Raw genomic sequence first — 17,939 nt, 5'->3', positions numbered from 1 at the left:
TCTACTTCTACAAAGAAATGCAGTATTGTGAATGGAGAACTGGGAATTGAGTTGAGATAGGACCCGGAAGAGGCTGGAATCCATTTTGAGCTTATTTTCAATGCTCTGACCAGTAGTTGAAGCAGGCACGTCTAGGACCAAAACCCTGCTTGTTTTGTCCACTTCCAAATTAACCAGCCTTTTCTTATCGAACTTTTCTTTAGAGGAACGGTAGTCTCCACTCAATTCGGATAACTTTTCTTTAGAGGAACGGAATTCTCCACTCAATTCCGTGCAGTGTCCAAAATTTTCAGTTGATAAACCTTTTGTTTTTTTCAAGCTAAACCCATCAAATTTGATAACCTATTTGGTTCCATTGATGAAGGCAATTACAGTGATGCAATTATAATAGATAACCGTAGAACCGTAACAATGGTACCTGTGTGTGGTTAACTTCGATTTGGACTCTCAAGTTGCTGTACTTGGCAGTGGTAGGAATACGTAGCTCTACAGCACATCCTGCGGATATTCGATCTTATATAAGAAGACCATAACAAACACTTGACTGTTGGTGGTTTCAATTTTTCAATCTCCATTTACATGGCGGCCAATCCCATCTCTCTCCCTCTCCAAGAGAGAGTCCCTGTTAGAAACACTCTACAGCGAGTCATAGACCTCCTCATCTTCTTTCTCCTGCTTCTTCTTATCTTCTATCGTCTTCTTTCATTCAACTCTCATGGTGTAGCTTGGCAGCTTGCATTCTTCTGTGAGTCATGGTTCACCTTCTGCTGGATCCTCGCCATGAATGTTAGATGGAACCCTGTTGATTACATCACCTATCCTGAACGCCTCTTACAATGGTAAATAGAGATTTTAATTCCTAGCTTCTTCATTTCTTTCAGTACTTGAAAACCATACTTTGTACATGTATGTATTAAAGTTTTTTTTGTCAAAATAATAGGGCTGGGGATGATCTTCCTCCGGTGGACATGTTTGTAACAACAGCAGATCCGGATCTTGAACCACCTATCATCACTGTGAACACTGTGCTCTCCTTGTTGGCTGTAGACTACCCAGCTCACAAGCTAGCTTGTTATGTCTCGGATGATGGAGCTTCCCCTCTTACATATTATTCCCTTGTGGAAGCATCTAAGTTTGCTAAGCTTTGGGTTCCCTTCTGCAAAACATATGATGTTCAAGTTAGGGCTCCCTTCATGTATTTTTCTACTGAACCTACCAACACAACTTCCCATTTCTCATCCAACTTCCAGAGAGAATGGAGAAAGATTAAGGTAATAGCTACAAAACTTTCTTTCCATTATCACGACAAGTTACTCGGTTGATAATGACCAACACCTCTTAGCCAGGAGGTCATAGACTTGATGGTATTATATGATGCATATGCGGTGGCCCATTAAAGGGAGTCCGGATTATCACCCCCGACGGGGATCATAGAGTTGGGGAGCACAGAGTGCTCTCCGAGGGCTATTGACCAAAAATTATAGGGGTCCCATAAGATTAGGATGATGAGTTTTTTTATTAAAAAATATTTTATTATTTTTTACTTGTGGCCCCCACATAATTTGTGATTGTAAAGCTATCGGGGGAGCCACAAAATGCTCCCCGTCAAGGGAGATGATCCACACTCGGCCCATGAGGTATCTCGGAGTCTCAGACTCGGAATGGGCTGAAATTCGTCACGTTGATCCGAAACAAATTCATGAGAAGGGCTCACTATTTTGGATGATGAATGTTGTTGTTGTTGTTTTGCCTTTTTTTGTGGCATTTCGGGATCGTTTTAAGGGCGTTTGGGCATTTTATTGTTTTCAGTGGTATTTTCGTAATTTTGTGTTTTTTCGTTTTAAGGTTTCTTGGCACTATAAAACCATGTTTTGTGCGTCTTATGGAGACAGCTGAATATTGTTGTTTCTGAATAAATTTTTGAGAGATAGAGTTCTTCATTTTCTATCTAATCTTTTGTTTGGCCTTGTTCTTTGTCGAATGATGCTTGTTCTTTGTTGATTTGGCATCATTATATGTAATATTATACACTATATATATATATATATATATATATATATATATATATAAAAGCTCCCTTACACCAAAATAAAAAAACTTCCTTTCCATATGTCTTGTATAGTCAATAACCAATAGCTTTGCATTTTCAATCATCTCACTCTTTGATCAGATTGAATATGAAGAGCTCAAGCAAAGACTCAAACAGGCTGCTCAGAAATTTGTTCCATGCGATCTCAGTGGTGAATATGAAGCTTTCTCGAATATAGATCGTAGTAACCACCCAAGTATCATTAGGGTAAGCTCCATTCAGCTTGATAAAAATCTGAAAACATTACAAGCATAGGGTTCAGCTATCCACAGCACTAATTGCCAACCTTTGCCAAAATGGAAAAGGAATACAAAATTGAGAGAGGAATATCCGAGGAATAGACAAGATGCCTATCTTTACATGTTTATTTAATTTGTTCTTTTTATGTCATTTGCAGGTGATATGGGAGAACAAAGGAACTCCTTCAGAGGGGTTGTTGCCGCACCTGGTATATGTGTCCAGAGAGAAGCGGCCCAAGAACCCCCATCACTTTAAAGCAGGGGCCATGAATGTGTTGGTAAGAACTTACAAAGAAGGCTCTGGTATCTAACCTTGAAAACACCAAGATAATCTAATACCACTTATATTATTGAAATGATATCTAACCTTGAAAATGACCTAGATAATCTCATACCCAATATCACTTACATTATTGAAATGATTAGACTAGAGTCTCAGGAGTGATGACAAACTCGCCTTTCTTTCTCAATGTGGATTGTGATATGTTCGTAAACAACCCAAAGGTTGTTCTCATGACAATGTGTCACCTACTTGGTTCGAAGAAAGAGAGCGAAAGTGGTTTCGTTTTGTACCCACAAAAATTCTATGGAGTCCCAAAGGATGATCCATTGGGCATCAATTTTGTGGTTCTACTTCAACAGGTGAGATTTTTTTTCTTTCTTTCTCTTTCTCTTTCCAGTATGGGTTAAGGAACAAGCAGTGAGTTGCATTCCTAGAAAACGCCCAACTGATTGTACCTATTATTGCCATTTCCTCTCGATTTTTTTTCCTAACATTTCCTTCATCTTCATTACGTGTTTTGTCAGATTGTGCTCCGTGGATTATCGGGAATTCAAGGACCTTTCTGTGGTGGATCAGGATGCTTCCATAGAAGGAAAGTTACATATGGGCTATCACCATTAGATTCAGAAACTAAAGCAACATATATGAATTTTATCAATGGTAATTCTTCTTCTTTATTTTCTGAATCTCATACGCTCAATCATGTAATATGTCAATATTTACCCAATATACACCCAGTGAAGATTAGGATCCACATCGTCTTTAATTCACAATCCTGTAATTCCCTGCAATGCACCACATCACCATTGAAGAAGAGATATTTGACTTGTATCCTATTCTTCTTTTCTTAGGAAAATCATCTTATGAAGGTCTTCGAGTAGAATTTGGAGATTCGGTTGAATTAACAGAATCAGTTGGCCGGATTTTGTTTAATAAGAATGAGAAGAACTTGGACTACCCAAAAGATCTTTCAAGCTCTATCAAGGCTGCAATTTCAGTCTCAGCTTGTGACTATGAGTTCAACACACAGTGGGGTAAAGAGGTGGGTTGGGTTTATGGCTCCACAACAGAAGACGTCCTCACTGGACTCAAGATTCATAGAAAGGGCTGGAAGAGCATCTATCTTGACTCTCAACCATCTGCATTTCTCGGGTGTGCACCAGTGACTGTGCCAATGATATTGACCCAAATGAAGAGATGGTCCACTGGTCTACTGGAGATTCTTTGGAGTAACAATACTCCTATCATTGCCACCCTCACTGGGAAGCTTCAATTCCGGGAATGCTTGGGCTATATCAACACAATGCTTTGGGCTCCACGTTCTCTACCTGAATTTTGCTATGCCATGCTTCCAGCCTACTCCATCTTCACTAACACTAGTTTTCTACCTACGGTAATTTTCAAATTCTATATCAATAGATAGAAATTTCTTCCAGCAGCCATCATAGGGATTTTCCTTCCTTTTTTTTTTTTTTTTTCATAACACAAAGTTCGAAGCTCTTGACCTAACTATTCATAATGCTCAATACTAACCCCATCTTTGGATGAATCAAGAATGGTTGACCTCCCCATTAGGGGATGACAATATGTTTTTCTGACACTTCCCACCACACAACAGTAGTAGATCCTACTAGTAAATATTGACTAAAATCAGAGGTAAGATTTTTTAGTGGGTTCCATATGGGACCCACCCCTATTGTGTGGTTTAAAAACATTAAGAAAATACATTGTTTTTCCATGACAGATTAAGTTGATCCAGACTCAGTAGTATCAGGGTTGTAGAGTAGAGTTAAATACTTCAGGTTTTACTATGTATATTTTTTATATTAACAAACAGAGATTTCTTTGAACATGCATAACACAAGTTCCAAGCTCTTGACCGAAGTATTCACAAAGCTAAATACAGACCCCATATCTATATGGATCATATCATATTAGGGTTGAGTGATAATCATTCAATTTTCGCATTGAATATTCCCTGTGAATGATACCAAGGGTATGAAGAGTTGAATTTTACACCTCACACTTTCTTAAATGCTACTCACTCTCCATGATTAAGCAATTTTTTTATAGGGGGGGGGGGGCATTGAGATGATTTATGTGATGAACATCAAAATGGCAAACTCAAGTACCCACCCAGTTTTTATTTGAGATATACAAACTATAAATTCTTATTATAAGTTTATAACATAATTTTCATGTTTTCAGAAAATAGTCTAATTTAATTTTCTGGTTTTGTTTTTTTGCTTTTTTGTTATCTTAAATTCTTGTAATTTGAAATGCAGGTATCCGAACCAGCTTTCTTTGTTTTCAGTTTCCTTTTCCTGGTCTACATTCTTAGCACATTATTAGATTACCTCCAATGGGGTGAAACTGTTCCAGCATGGTGGAACAATCAGAAAATGGCGAGGATAAAGTCATCCACAGCATGGTTGTTTGCTATATTGGCTGTAATTCTCAAGATTTTAGGAATATCAGAGACTGTCTTTGAAGTAACACCGAAAGATCAGAACACATCAGGTGAAGATACTGGTGATACAAACTGCAATACTGGTCAGTTCACTTTTTATGAGTCTCCAATGTTTGTGCCACCCACAACACTCCTATTGCTTCACCTGACTGCACTTGCAATGGCTAGCTTGTCGCTTCTGCCATTTCAAACTCTTGGGGCTGGAAAGTCTAGGCCAGGGCTTGGAGAGATCATTTGCAGCATATGGATAGTACTGAGCTTCTTGCCATTCTTGAAAGGGCTTTTCCAAAGAGGAATTTATGGGATCCCCTCATCAATCTTATACAAGTCCTCCACTTTGGCATTACTCTTCATTTACTTCTCAATGCGTTTGGGTTGAAAAGATCATTATATACTTACTAAGGTTTATCTTTAGCCTAGTCATCCTCCAATCCAGGCCCAAGTGCCAAAACCTCCAGAAGTATTGTATGTTCATGTTAATGGAAGTTCTTCATTTTTGAACAGTTTTGTGTTTTGTCATTCAGAGAAAAGAAATTAAGCATTTATTAATTAAATTTTGACAAGAAAAATTACATCCAAATCCAATGTACTATTGTTAGGATTAGAGTAATCAATCACATACAATTGAATAGAAAACAAGAAAGAAAAAAAACACGGATTTTACCCAAGTTCACCTCAATGTGAGGCTACATCCAGCATTAGGTTTTTCACTGTATTCTTCTCAAAACAACTATATCAAATGTTCTGTAACAAAATAATATATATGTGCACTTACAAATCTTAAGCCACAGTTATTCATTGGCCCAAACCCAAGCTGTAAAGAAACTTTGAAGCCCAAAGAAACGTGAATCCTCTACCGGGGCTCTACGGGCATTGCCCCCACACCCCATGCAGGCTTCCCGAACCCCCCGCCCGCCAACCCCATATCTATCGACAATACAATGTGAAGCATGAGTCATACTCAACAAGTATGTTTCATACACAATAGAATCTAAAAGAAAGTTTCACCCAATAAAGTCTTGCTCCACAAAGATTTACCCATGTTCAATAGGTTACGTTGGAAATTTACCATTGTGTCCAACAGTCCAAGTCAGCCCTCTTAACCCACAAGCCATTTACATGAATTCGTAATAAAATAATCCATTTTTTAATAATTTGAAGCATGATGAGTGCGTGATAAATAAATCTTTTTTCATTTTCAGTAATCCCTATTCATATTATGCGAAACCAGAAATCTATAAGCCACAATTATTCTATGGTGGCCTATAGGCCCAACTTTGAATTCAAAAAAACGAAACCAACCGATCGAATTTAAATTTTGAAGCCCAAAGAAATGTGATATTAAATCGGGGGGAGAGACGGTTTAAACACGGGATCTAATGTGATATAATTTTGCCCCCACAACCCTGCCACTTTTGTTATTAATTCATTAAACCTCCACCCACTAATAAGCGGCAAAACAATGTGGCATGAGATACTCCTATATCCATCGACAACACAATGCGAAGCATGAGCCAATAAAGTCTTACTCAACAGGAGTGATGTTCCATAAACAATAGAATCTAGAAAAAGGTAAAGTTTAAGTGTTTTAAGCCTAATAAAGTCTTGCTTCACAAAGATTTGCGATGATACGCATACCCACAAGCCATTTACATGAATTCCCGTACTTTTTATAAATTAGATCCATTTAATTTTATAATTTAGATAGCATGATTAGATTTAATCTAATGATGGTTTATTACCATAACAAATTATTTAAGTTTCCCAAAGAAAAATCCCTATTCATATTAGGGTTGTTCGAGATTTGAAATCTTGGATAAATTATAATAAAAAGTTTTCTATTAATGTTGTCTAACTAAAAGGTATATTTATGGGAGGGTGAATGAGATTTCAAAAACCAACATTTGAATTCACAAAAATCACGAATCAAATAGTTTTAGGATGAACCGATTCATTCCACACCAAACACTTAATTTTATAAATTATACAAAAATAGTTGAAATACAGATATTTGAATTAAATCCATGTAGAAAACGGTTTAAACATGGATGAACCTAATGTGATGTAATTTGATACAGCAACCCATGCACTTTTGTTCTTCCTTCATTAAGATCCTAATGTTGCATAAACTTTATAGAATCTTATATTAAGGACATGAGCCGCCATAAAAGTAAAACTAATTAATAGAGACAAAGCAAGTAAATCTAAAAAGAGGAGTGAATGAAGAAATAAAAAACTGAAACAGAGAACTAGGAATAGGATAAAGGTAAAGTGTTTTAAGTATAAAATTACATTTATATCCCTTTTTTCACATATCCTAAGATACTTGTTGCAAGTCATTCATAGCATGAGGTGACTCTTTTGTCTCAAGAACGGACTACTTTGCCAATGTAGGATTGTTCAATTGGGATTCATATCAGGTCCATTTACTTGTCAGAAATGAGCTATCCATTTCGTTATACATGTGTATCATGTGTCATAAATGGATTTCAACCATATGATGTGATGTTGGGACACATGACACATATTTACAAGAAAATAGATGATCCATTTCTAACTAGGACATAGAGCTAATAAATTTCATGTTCCATTGGCAATACCAAGATCTGTTAGTAAAATACTGGATTTGACTCAATGGTATAAGTAATATTCTCATCCGTGTATAAATAAAGTGTTCCCTTGTAACCAAAAAGAAAAATAACTGGCTACTTCCTCTTTGGAAAAGTAGGAGAAGATGATCACTTCTCATTTGCTTGTAAAAAATGGCTGAAAGGGTCCACCACCATATCTTGATCAAGGATTCAAGCTCTCTAGGCAGTTCCATGGCGTTATCATGTTCTTCTTCGTCGTCGTCTTCGCTCGGGGTAATTGAACGTTTTGTTACCAAGTCAGAAGGAATGGGTTCAAGCACAGATTGGCTCAAAACCGGGGCCACCCAGGCCCAGCCAACCTTATTGGATACGAAAACTATAGAAGGGATATGAGCTTAACGGTGTAGAAATGCTAGAGGTGAACTGAGCAGACGAAATCAGAAAGGGAAAAGAAAACCTCTGGCATGGCTGCTCCTGCCATGGAGAGCTTAGCCGTGACGGCCTTGCGTTCGGTGATGCTCCGAGTCCAACAAGCTGCGGAGAGATCGGGCCGCAACGCAGATCAGATAAGAGTAGTTGCCGTCAGCAAGACCAAGCCGGTTTCCCTTATCCGCCAAGTTTACGACGCTGGTCACCGCTGCTTCGGCGAGAATTACGTCCAAGAACTTTTGGAAAAAGCTCCTCAGGTTAAGAAATTGATACGATTAGCCGAGTAATTGATTGTCGTTGTAATTGAGAACCTGATGTTGGTAATTGTGCAATATGTGCAGCTTCCGGGTGATATCGAATGGCGATTTATCGGGCGCTTGCAGAGCAACAAAGTTAAAATGCTTCTCTGTATGTTTTCAGTGTCTTCTGCTTGGTTCTACTTTAATGACTGGGACGCTTGCAGCGCAACAAAGTTAAAATGCCTCTCATTATTTCAATTTCTTCTTTGGAAAATTTTTGTTGCTTCCCGCACTTATAAATAGTACAACCGGAACCACTGTTTTCACAATCAATGATTCGAAATTTTGAAGAGGAGAATCCTTAAGCTATGAATCTTGTTCTAGCTGTCCATACTCCTTTATGGTTGGATTCATCTTCTATTCCATTGTGTACTGCCTTTTTCCTTTTTTGGTATTGCCATTTCGTGGGGTGACTTCTATTTCGTTTTATTGCATCACTTTTCGTCTTTGAGAGAATATTGGAGAGTGTTAATTCCTTACTTGTTACTTGGCAGCCAATGTCCCAAATCTTGCCGCGGTTGAGGGTGTAGGTGATGAGAAGGTAAACACCAACGTTGTCATTGGCGCAAGCATTGGTTCCTTTTCCTTCCGTGGATAATTTTGTATATACGGTTCTCAGTAGTTCATTTCACCAAGCGAAACATCGTCATTGTTATTTTTGAAACAATTTAAAATTCATCATTCCCAAAGTTCATCATGCCCATACCAGATGTTTGAAAAGTCATGAATAGAGAAACCTAAAGAATGCACTTGGCTCAGAAGTGGATTCTTAGGGGTTACAGTTTTGTTTTGGATAACTTCAGCACATCCAACACATTATATGGTCTAAATTCCATGACCATGAAAAAGCATAGAAAAAATTTAGCAGAATTAAGGCAACTAGAAGTACATGATATGATTAGTCAAGCTTAGAATCAATGAAACCATTTCAAGAATTGCGTTCACATTATTATCTCACTGAGTTGGAACCAAACAAGTCAGTTCTTTCATTTACAGTCCAAGACCTGTGAAATAAGGCAGTTTCTGGATCAAAGTCACTGCTAAAATTAGGTAAAACTTTGATTTTGAAATGCCTTTTTTAACTTTTAAGTCCATCTTATAGTAGAGTAGTAAAACTAGCATTAGATGGACCCAAGACGAGATTTGGAGACCCAAACCAAGGCAAACTGTATCTCTGGACCTAAGCGAGCAGCTGGTAGTGACTTACCTGTTCATTTAGTTTTGGATTACTTGTAACCTTTTATCTTCTTTAATTATGTTAGATAGCATGTAAGACGGTGAAAAATAGATTGAACACAATTTACTTCCTAATTAGTCATTACACCAATTGAAATAGAGTGCTGAGAGTTAAGTAAAAAGATATGGCTGTACTAGGACTGAAAAGTTGAGCATAGGAGGATGTGAGCGATGTCGGTCCCTCCCCCTGTTCTCCCTTCCTTTCTCCCCAGCAATTAGAACTCCTAAAACTTAGTTATACACATCAGAAATTGAGGCTGTCTTACATCTACCTTATAATGCAGTTGCAAAAGTCAACATTTGTTGCAGGTGCCGTGGTTGTTGGTATTACCCTGCATCTTGGCCCCTTCCAATACCTTGGGTCACCTACATCTGACATTAGGGGTTTTATTGTTAGTCAAGCCATAAGGATCACAGGTCACAACCCATCCTCTAGAACTTCAAATCAATCTAGGGCCAAAGGAGTGAGTTCCTCCCTCAAATCTCAATATGCTTCTTCCTTCCTCATCTCCCACTGAGGGTAAGAAATGGATTTCTAGATATAATAGAAAAGCCATAGCCTTTCTCTTCTCCCACTGAGGGTAAGAAATGGATTTCTAGATATAACAGAAAAGCCATATGATGTTTTTTGTTTGTTACATATATTCCCCTAGTTCTCTCCTTATTTATTATCCTTCCTAATGTTGGTTTCTTGAATATTCCTTTTTTGAAGGTCTGTGTCTTGGTAATTGTTATGTCCCTGCTCAGTTTCTCCATTTGTTGTGCTTGAACTTAGTAAGTCCACAGATTTTCTACTCAACCAATTTATCACCAAGCTTTGGCATTCTTGGTGCTCCCAAAGAAGAGTTTAAAACCTTGGATCACATTATTTGGTACCAGAGTCGAAAGTTCTCTTTCATACCCTGGCCATGGTGGTCAATGGTGAGGTTTTGATGATATAATTCTCATGAGGAAGAAAAGCAACTGTTGCCCATCTTATGGAACAAATTACTTCCTGCTAGGTTTAATGTTAATAAGCTTAACTCCACATTTACTTTTGTCCACTCCCTAATGATACATGTACAGGCTTCAATTGACAGATTGGCAGTGTCAGATTAAGGAAAGAGTCTTATGCAATCTGGGGATTTTTCCAATTTCACTCCACAACTCTGCCTTGCGCTGGCCCACTACCACATCTTGCACCAAGACCAATATATAAGCTAGTTGACATGTTTATTCTCTTTATGGAGCTGAAAGAGAAGTGAAGTTTGATGTCCTTAATTTCATGGGGATTAGAACCTGGTACAATACCTTCATTGGAGCCATAATTTGGAGGTGTTTTTTTCGGATGGTACGGATGACAAAGCCCTCAAAGCTTTTAATTTTTGGAGGCAAGTTAAAAGGTACAACCTGAGCCTGGTGCATCAATTATCAGGAACGACATCACTCAATGCATCAGATTGATAAAACACTTGAGCTGAATGAACCAATGATTTTTGCTTAGCGACCATTGGCGTGCATGCACTCAAGTATGCAACAGACAAGAGTCAGGAGCAGGATGGTGTGGCCAAATATTATTGCTTAGCCACTTGATCAGATTTTGAGGGAGATGAAGAGGTTTTAGTTAGTTTTGGACTGGCTTGCACCTTCAGATTATTTTTGCTTTGGTTTCTAATCGAGAACCTATAATGGAGGATGTAATACAGGTATAACCGTATAATTGAAGGTGGAAGATAGTCAATAAAGGCTGTAAAATGCGTTTTTCTGAACTTTTGTGGTGTGGGTTTGATAGACTTCTTTCAAGGCCAAGGTTTAAGATAAAATGCTCCACATGCAGAGCATAGAGACATTTCTGTTGATCAGTATCCTAGTCAATTGGTTGCCTTCACTGATTAGAGAGAATTTATGACTATTGCTTCAAAATAGCAGCAAAAGAACAAGATAATATATTAGAGGCTGAGCATGAGCGTGAATTTAGTGAGGTCAACAGCTGTATAATGATGGGGAAATGCAGCATTACTATGCTCTTCATCCAGTTTTGGCTATACATGAAGTATTTAATGAGGATGACTGGGATCATAACTAGGCCAGAGTGAGATGCAATGGTAGTCTATGCACTGTGTTAATTTATTGTGGAAGTTTCACCACAATCATTTTGGAGAATGCCATTCACAAGTTCAATTTGAGGATAATGCCACATTGTAATTGATACAAGGTTCCTTAGGTGAAAATCACTAATCTTATGATGAACATCTTGCTTTCGCTCTCATAGTTGATCAATGGGATGATCCGTATAATGCAACATAACATTCTATTCTTGAGTGACCATGTTTATTTGATAGAATGCACACTATTTTTGTTATTAGAACACTCTCCGGTTGTGCATCATAGACTTGAGATGAAGTTATTTCCTGCCACATATTTTCCAACAGTCAAACTTAAGCAGATAGCAGGACCGCTTTCCCTTCAGCAAGTTGAATTGGTGGTATTGTCGGTCCCTATCCAAGGTCAACTAAATCAAGTTCTTCTTAGAGGAGGCTAGTAGTGCACTAGTGCCATTATTGCTTTACTTGCACTTCTTCTTTTTTTGTGGTAGGATGAATGCTTTACTTGTACTTGCATAACTGGATTTGGTGACTCTAACACAGTCAGACCAGACTGAAACTAGATTTTGGTTGAGAAGGGAGGGTAATATTTTCATTTGTTTTATTGTGTTAGTAAACTATACCCGGGGGGGGGGGGGGTTATACAAGATTGAGTTCAATTTACTTCCTATATTTGATTAGTTGCTGTAGTAAGAGTTTCTTTTACATATGAATATAACCGTTACACAATATTGAAATTGAAGAAGATTGCAGACATTTAGTTCCTTCAATGGCTTTGCCTCTCCATCTTCTTCTGTTATTTCTTTTCTTCATTTCTTGGTTCCTGTATGGTTGTTGCTTCCTCATCCTCTTCCCGATCTCTCTTCATCTTCGCTTGCTGTTTATCTTTTACAAATTATCTGGTTTTTGGCTCACCCTTTTTAATGTTACTTCTGGGCAGAGGATTTAGTCTGCCAAATTACCATGTGAGTCCCTATTGTTTTGATATCTTGGGCATCAACTCTTTTTCCCTGAGCATTAAAACTCAAGGATCTTATTTCCTTGGGTCTATTCTTTTGAAAGATATACATCAGAAACAAAGGGCTGACTTACATCTACTGTAAATCCTAGTTGCAGAGATTAGCATAAGTTCTTGTTCTTGGACTTTGGTTCTATTATTTATAAACCCTGGAAGGTTTAGGAATGGGTTCCATTCACTAAGACTTTCAGTTGATACATAGCCAAATGAATGAGTTCCTCCCCCTTGATACATAATATGTTCGATGCTTCCTTCCACCAGAAGGTTGTAGAAAGGGTTCTCTGGTTGTATTGCCTTCTTTTTAATTTTTATATAAACTGCCTCTGGTTCCTTATTTCTGTATTCCCTCAGTGTTACTCCAGAATATCCCCTATTTAAACATTTGCATCCTGTTCGGTGTACTCGTCATTTGTCTTCACTTATTGGTCTTGAACTTTAGTATATCACCGGTTTGCACTCAACCATTAAATCAGAATATTCATCTGTCTTTTGGGTCCATTGACTCCATTCTGATCCCAAGTTAAGGTTTTGAAGCCCAGGATTGCATTTACACTTTTTACCATTTGTGTACGAGCTTTAGCTATAGTGTCGGAACTGTATTACATGATTCTTTTGTCCAACAATAACTGCATGCATTGTGTCGTAGATGTGAAGGATTAAGCCATTATCTGAGAAATAATAAGCCAACGTACCGTCTGCAGTGAAGCTGTTAGGCGGTTAACTAATACACTAAAAGCTTATAGTCTTAACCAATAGAATAGAAGTTTATCAGTCAATGGAACACATAAAGTCAAGCCCTTAACCTATCCCATACTATGCTGGGCCAATCCATACACTAGATTGAAACCTATTAAGCCCATCAGTGACCATCGCGCTTCCACTGCCATTGTCCTTGATAACTCTTGCTCGAGCCAGATCTCATCCCAACGATAATCAGCCCTTTCCCAGTGGCTCCATTATACCCCAGGATTTTATGGGTAACGGCAGGTACTCTTTCTTGATAGCCTTTACTTACTCTAGGTAGCCTTTTCTTTGGTAGCCCTTTCTATGACTCAAACGCTTGATGTGGTAGCTAGCTCTAAGATCAAATATTAAGTTACAATATGCCAAAATCTTCAAAAGTTATGGATTGCATTAAATCAATCTTTTAGCCAATCCAGTATTAGGATGGCCCAATCTAGGGTCCGTACACTAAATCAATCCCCATTGAGCACATAATGGAAATTCCCCCCTCTTCCTTCAACTAGTCATTCATTATGATAGGAACATTGATGCTAGTGATCTTTCTATTTGATCAAGAATTTTTGATATGGTTAAACATCTCTCTTTTATAAATATTAAAAAGTTGAGGAACATTTTAGCCCTTGTTTGAAACTTTTCTTCATAGGTTTCTGCAATGGTAGAGGTTGTTCTTTTCTTAGGATTTGAACTACTGGTCTACTGTTGCATAAGAGAAATTCTTAATCTAACCAAGCTTGGTGAATAAGTTGTAACCATTCTTTTTCTTTTCTGTTTTATTTCTTTCTTCTTTTATGTTATACTTAACAATTTTCTTCTTCCAATGAGAGTGAAATCCTATCATTTCACATCTCAAGTTTGAAGGTGCTCAAGACAATATTTGTTCTTGGTAGCGACGTTATGGTGATAATTCCCTTTTACCCTTGGCCTAAGTTAACTTTCAGGAATAAAATAAGGAAAAACCAGAAGAAGTTTTGTAGTTCAAACTTCTAACTTTACCACTTTAGTGACAAGGAGCAGCTTTACACAGCAGGTAAAAGCTGAGTTAATCTTTTTTATCACTTATGGTGGTTGAAACCGGGTAAAATATTTGTCAAACTACCTTGGTAAGCAATTTAAGTTACTGTTTTTATAATTTTGTGCCGAATTGATTTTTTATTCAATGGAAATGATGAGTTAATCATTTTTGTTTCTTATGGTGGTTGACACCAGGTAAAATATTTTCAAACTACCTTGGTTAAGCAATGTAAGATAACTGTGTTTATAATTTTACACTGAAGTGATTATTGATTCAATGAAATGATTCTCTGCATTTTGTAATAACAAGTGAGGATGTGGTACTTTTCAAGGGAATCTCATATTCACATCAGGGGTAAAAGGAAGAAGAAAAAAAATGTGTACACACTTTTTTTTTGGGCTTATATTTTCTATTTGTTTTTTATTAATGAGCTATTTTTTTTGCTGCTTCCAACCTTCATTAAATTTTTACCCAGAAGAAAAACTTTATTGATTCAATTTCAAACTATATCACTTTAATGTGGAAGAAAGGAAAGAAACTCAAGTCAAATGGTACATTAGATGTTGCCAAAACTTCTCCTTCATTGATTTTATTGTTGGACATGTTACTATGGTTCCTTTGCTTCACAGATTGCAAATCATCTTGATCGGGGTGTGGCGAATATTGGAAGAAAGCCTCTTAAAGTTATGGTTCAAGTAAATACCAGTGGAGAAGAATGTGAGTAAAGATAGCATTGCCCAGTAGATGGAAGGCCTCATAGTTGTCCTGTATGGCTTAATAATGAAGTCAGAAATGCTAGGCTTGCTCAACATCAGATAATGTCCTTCCCCTTTTCCCTTTATATGGCTTGTATGCTATTGCTTTAAATAGAGTCAAATGTCAATGGGTTTGGTTGGCAAGCTATCATTTTTCTCTGCTGTATACTTCTTTGCACCGTGTATCTGCAGGTGTAAGTATTAAATCCAACAATCATGGACCGTTTTCTTTGGGAGGGGAGATGACAAAAGAAGAGAGAGAAGAGAAGAGGGGTGGGGGAGATGAGGACAGATAACCTTAAGATTATGAAAAAGGCTCCTTAATCTCTTACAACTCACATGCCCATGCATGTATGGGCTATGTCCAGAGCCATGTTTGCTAGGTCACATTCGAAAGAGTCTACTAAAATAAAAAGGGTTAGATTCTAAACAAGTTGAGTATCCCCGGTGAGTGGGTACAAAGCTTGCTGCGGAGCCTGTGGGGAGCTTCTTAGGAGAATCTGGGGTCTTTTTGAGCATATAGGAAGCCCAGTTAAGGTGATTCTGAGCAAATTAGGGGTGGGGTCAGCATATGCAAAGATCACTAGGTGTTGCTGAGCAATTGGGATTTCCTGGTGAGCATGCACCAAGCTCCCTGGAGCAGTGGGAGTAACAAGAAGCATTAAACATGGGAAGACACCATTACATCTTACATCTGCACACGTACATCCGTTGGATTAAATCAATTAGTGATCCTCATGGACCCTCCCTTGCTTATTTATGTTGAATCACTGTTATTTGGCTTGCATGGAAATTGTAAATTTTATGAATATATTTCCATTGCAGCGAAATCTGGAGTTGAACCATCAGGTTGTGTAGAACTTGCAAAGCATGTTAAGATGGGATGCCCAAACCTTGAGTTTTCTGGACTAATGACAATAGGGATGCTGGATTACACATCTACTCCAGAAAATTTCAAAGTGATGATTCTGGAACTTGTCCTTCTTGTGTAATTCTTTCCCTTGTTATCTTTTTGTGCTTTCCTGATGTGTTTATTTTGTTGAGTCAGACATTATCAAACTGTAGGATTGAAGTTTGCAAAGCACTTGGAATAGCAGAGGAGCAGTGCGAGCTGTCAATGGGGATGTCTGGTGACTTTGAGCAAGCGGTAAGGAATATCTGATTGCAAATTCAAAAAATTTAGTATAAAATGACATTTTTTATTTCAATTTTCATACTGAACTGTGATAACTGTTGTGGTTTACTTGAAGTGAAAATTGATGGATAAAAATACAGGGAAATTACATTTGAATCCCTGAACTTTTTGTTGTCCCTGAATATAAACTATTCCTCCAGATTTTGAAGTACCTGTAAACGATCGCAGAATCTGTAACTAGATCCTGGTAGAGAGAAGAAGAGAGAACAATGGGCAAAAAAGGATAGGCAGTAGGATGTATTCTACCATGCCAGCCAACACATCTATTTATAATAAAAACAAAAGAGAGTATAAAAGAATAGAACTCGAAGATGTTACCTGATTAGGCCTCAAGCTTGATAGGAAACTCACCTGGGCTAGGGCACTAATAAGTAAAGACCTAAAGTAACCTATTGTGTTATTTGTAATATATCATATTCATCTCTCATAGTTCTAACAAAACAAAAATAAATAAATAAATAAAAGAAAAAAAAAGGAAATATTCAAGTAGTGTAGCACAATGATGAATGATTTCAGAAGTAGAACTCAGCTATAAAATTAAACTAAAGTTTTTCTTTCTGTTCCATCTTTTTAGCATAATTTTTTCGATTAAACTGGAGCATCAGTCGAGATTCAATGTGACTAAATAATAAAACTTGGGTATTCTGCAGATTGAAATGGGCAGTACGAGTGTGAGAATTGGCTCTACCATATTTGGTCCTAGAGAATATCCCAAGAAGCAGGAAGACTAGCAATCTTCAAGGTCTCTGTTTGTTCATGAAGAATTGGTGGCTTCTTGTAGACTTTTAATTTGATATATTGACCTTGAAATTGTCAACTTGTTGTGCAGTTTTGTATATACATCTCATGGGCAAGCTGAGAAAAAATAGTGTTTATGCTAACTCCCATTGATAAACTCTCTTATTTATCATGTTTGTTATCACTTCGCATACTACTATAATCTTATCTCAAGTTTTCCCAGCCTCAAGTAGGCCGATTATTTCTTTAATTCATGATCAGGAATCTTATTAATTAATATAAAAATCTACATGCTTTTGTCCGTGGCTGATCACTGCAAACTCTGGAGACAATGGCCTTAATGCCACTGCCCAAAGGTGCCTTAAACTCTAGGTCTGGGAGTATGTTGGCAATCCTACTACTTGGGCTGAGGACTGTGTTGGAGTAGTACGGTGGATGATGCTGAGATTTCGTGCATTGCTGCTAAGTGCATGGCATTGAAGGGTTCTTCATGAGATGCCGAGCTGTCACTGGGGATGAAGGTGCTGTCTGGGGGTGAAGTTAAGATTAGTTATTGCAAGTATTCAACTCAGATTTGGATTTCCTCCACCTCCCTTACAGCCCACCTGATGCAGGCCACTTCGAATCTCCTTGTGTCAAGTGTTAGGTGAGCTGTAAGAGAAGAAGTTGAGTGCACCGTGCACGAAAATGAGATCTTGCCACCTTGAAAAATTGAGATCTAGACCATCTCGGTGAAATCTCGGTTGAGATATAAGAT

General features: G+C 37.7%; 2 protein-coding genes across 2 annotated transcripts; both read left to right on the top strand.

Annotated features, from left to right (window-relative positions):
• The first annotated feature begins 251 nt into the window (after window positions 1-251).
• Window positions 252-5,581, top strand: LOC149004146 (cellulose synthase-like protein H1). Its single transcript, XM_089169132.1, has 8 exons — window positions 252-839; window positions 941-1,271; window positions 2,171-2,296; window positions 2,487-2,606; window positions 2,755-2,970; window positions 3,136-3,271; window positions 3,463-4,004; window positions 4,897-5,581. The coding sequence occupies exons 1-8, from the start codon at window positions 580-582 to the stop codon at window positions 5,458-5,460; spliced, it is 2,295 nt and encodes a 764-aa protein (XP_089025258.1). The 5' UTR covers window positions 252-579; the 3' UTR covers window positions 5,461-5,581.
• Window positions 5,582-7,912: 2,331 nt separating this feature from the next.
• On the top strand, window positions 7,913-17,435 carry LOC149004145 (uncharacterized). The gene is made up of 8 exons (XM_089168178.1): window positions 7,913-8,358; window positions 8,443-8,509; window positions 8,895-8,941; window positions 15,124-15,211; window positions 16,075-16,208; window positions 16,298-16,396; window positions 17,095-17,186; window positions 17,274-17,435. The coding sequence occupies exons 1-7, from the start codon at window positions 8,137-8,139 to the stop codon at window positions 17,173-17,175; spliced, it is 738 nt and encodes a 245-aa protein (XP_089024304.1). The 5' UTR covers window positions 7,913-8,136; the 3' UTR covers window positions 17,176-17,186; window positions 17,274-17,435.
• Window positions 17,436-17,939: the final 504 nt, after the last annotated feature.

The sequence above is a fragment of the Hakea prostrata genome, chromosome 9, assembly GCF_041222555.1.
Source record: "Hakea prostrata isolate BN-2017 chromosome 9, UWA_Hpros_2, whole genome shotgun sequence".
In the NCBI taxonomy this organism is placed as follows: Eukaryota; Viridiplantae; Streptophyta; class Magnoliopsida; order Proteales; family Proteaceae; genus Hakea; species Hakea prostrata.
Note: the sequence above shows the minus strand (reverse complement) of the source record. Positions and strands in the feature narration are given on the sequence as shown.

What these genes read in the sequence shown, in the direction of transcription:
- LOC149004146 (XM_089169132.1), top strand. Translation starts at nt 580, where the DNA reads ATGGCGGCCAATCCCATCTCTCTCCCTCTCCAAGAGAGAGTCCCTGTT. An exon ending in CCTGAACGCCTCTTACAATG is followed by an intron (nt 840 to 940) that starts GTAAATAGAGAT and finishes TCAAAATAATAG; the next exon opens with GGCTGGGGATGATCTTCCTC. An exon ending in GAGAATGGAGAAAGATTAAG is followed by an intron (nt 1,272 to 2,170) that starts GTAATAGCTACA and finishes CTCTTTGATCAG; the next exon opens with ATTGAATATGAAGAGCTCAA.
- LOC149004145 (XM_089168178.1), top strand. Translation starts at nt 8,137, where the DNA reads ATGGCTGCTCCTGCCATGGAGAGCTTAGCCGTGACGGCCTTGCGTTCG. An exon ending in CAAAGTTAAAATGCTTCTCT is followed by an intron (nt 8,510 to 8,894) that starts GTATGTTTTCAG and finishes GTTACTTGGCAG; the next exon opens with CCAATGTCCCAAATCTTGCC. An exon ending in AGGGTGTAGGTGATGAGAAG is followed by an intron (nt 8,942 to 15,123) that starts GTAAACACCAAC and finishes TTTGCTTCACAG; the next exon opens with ATTGCAAATCATCTTGATCG.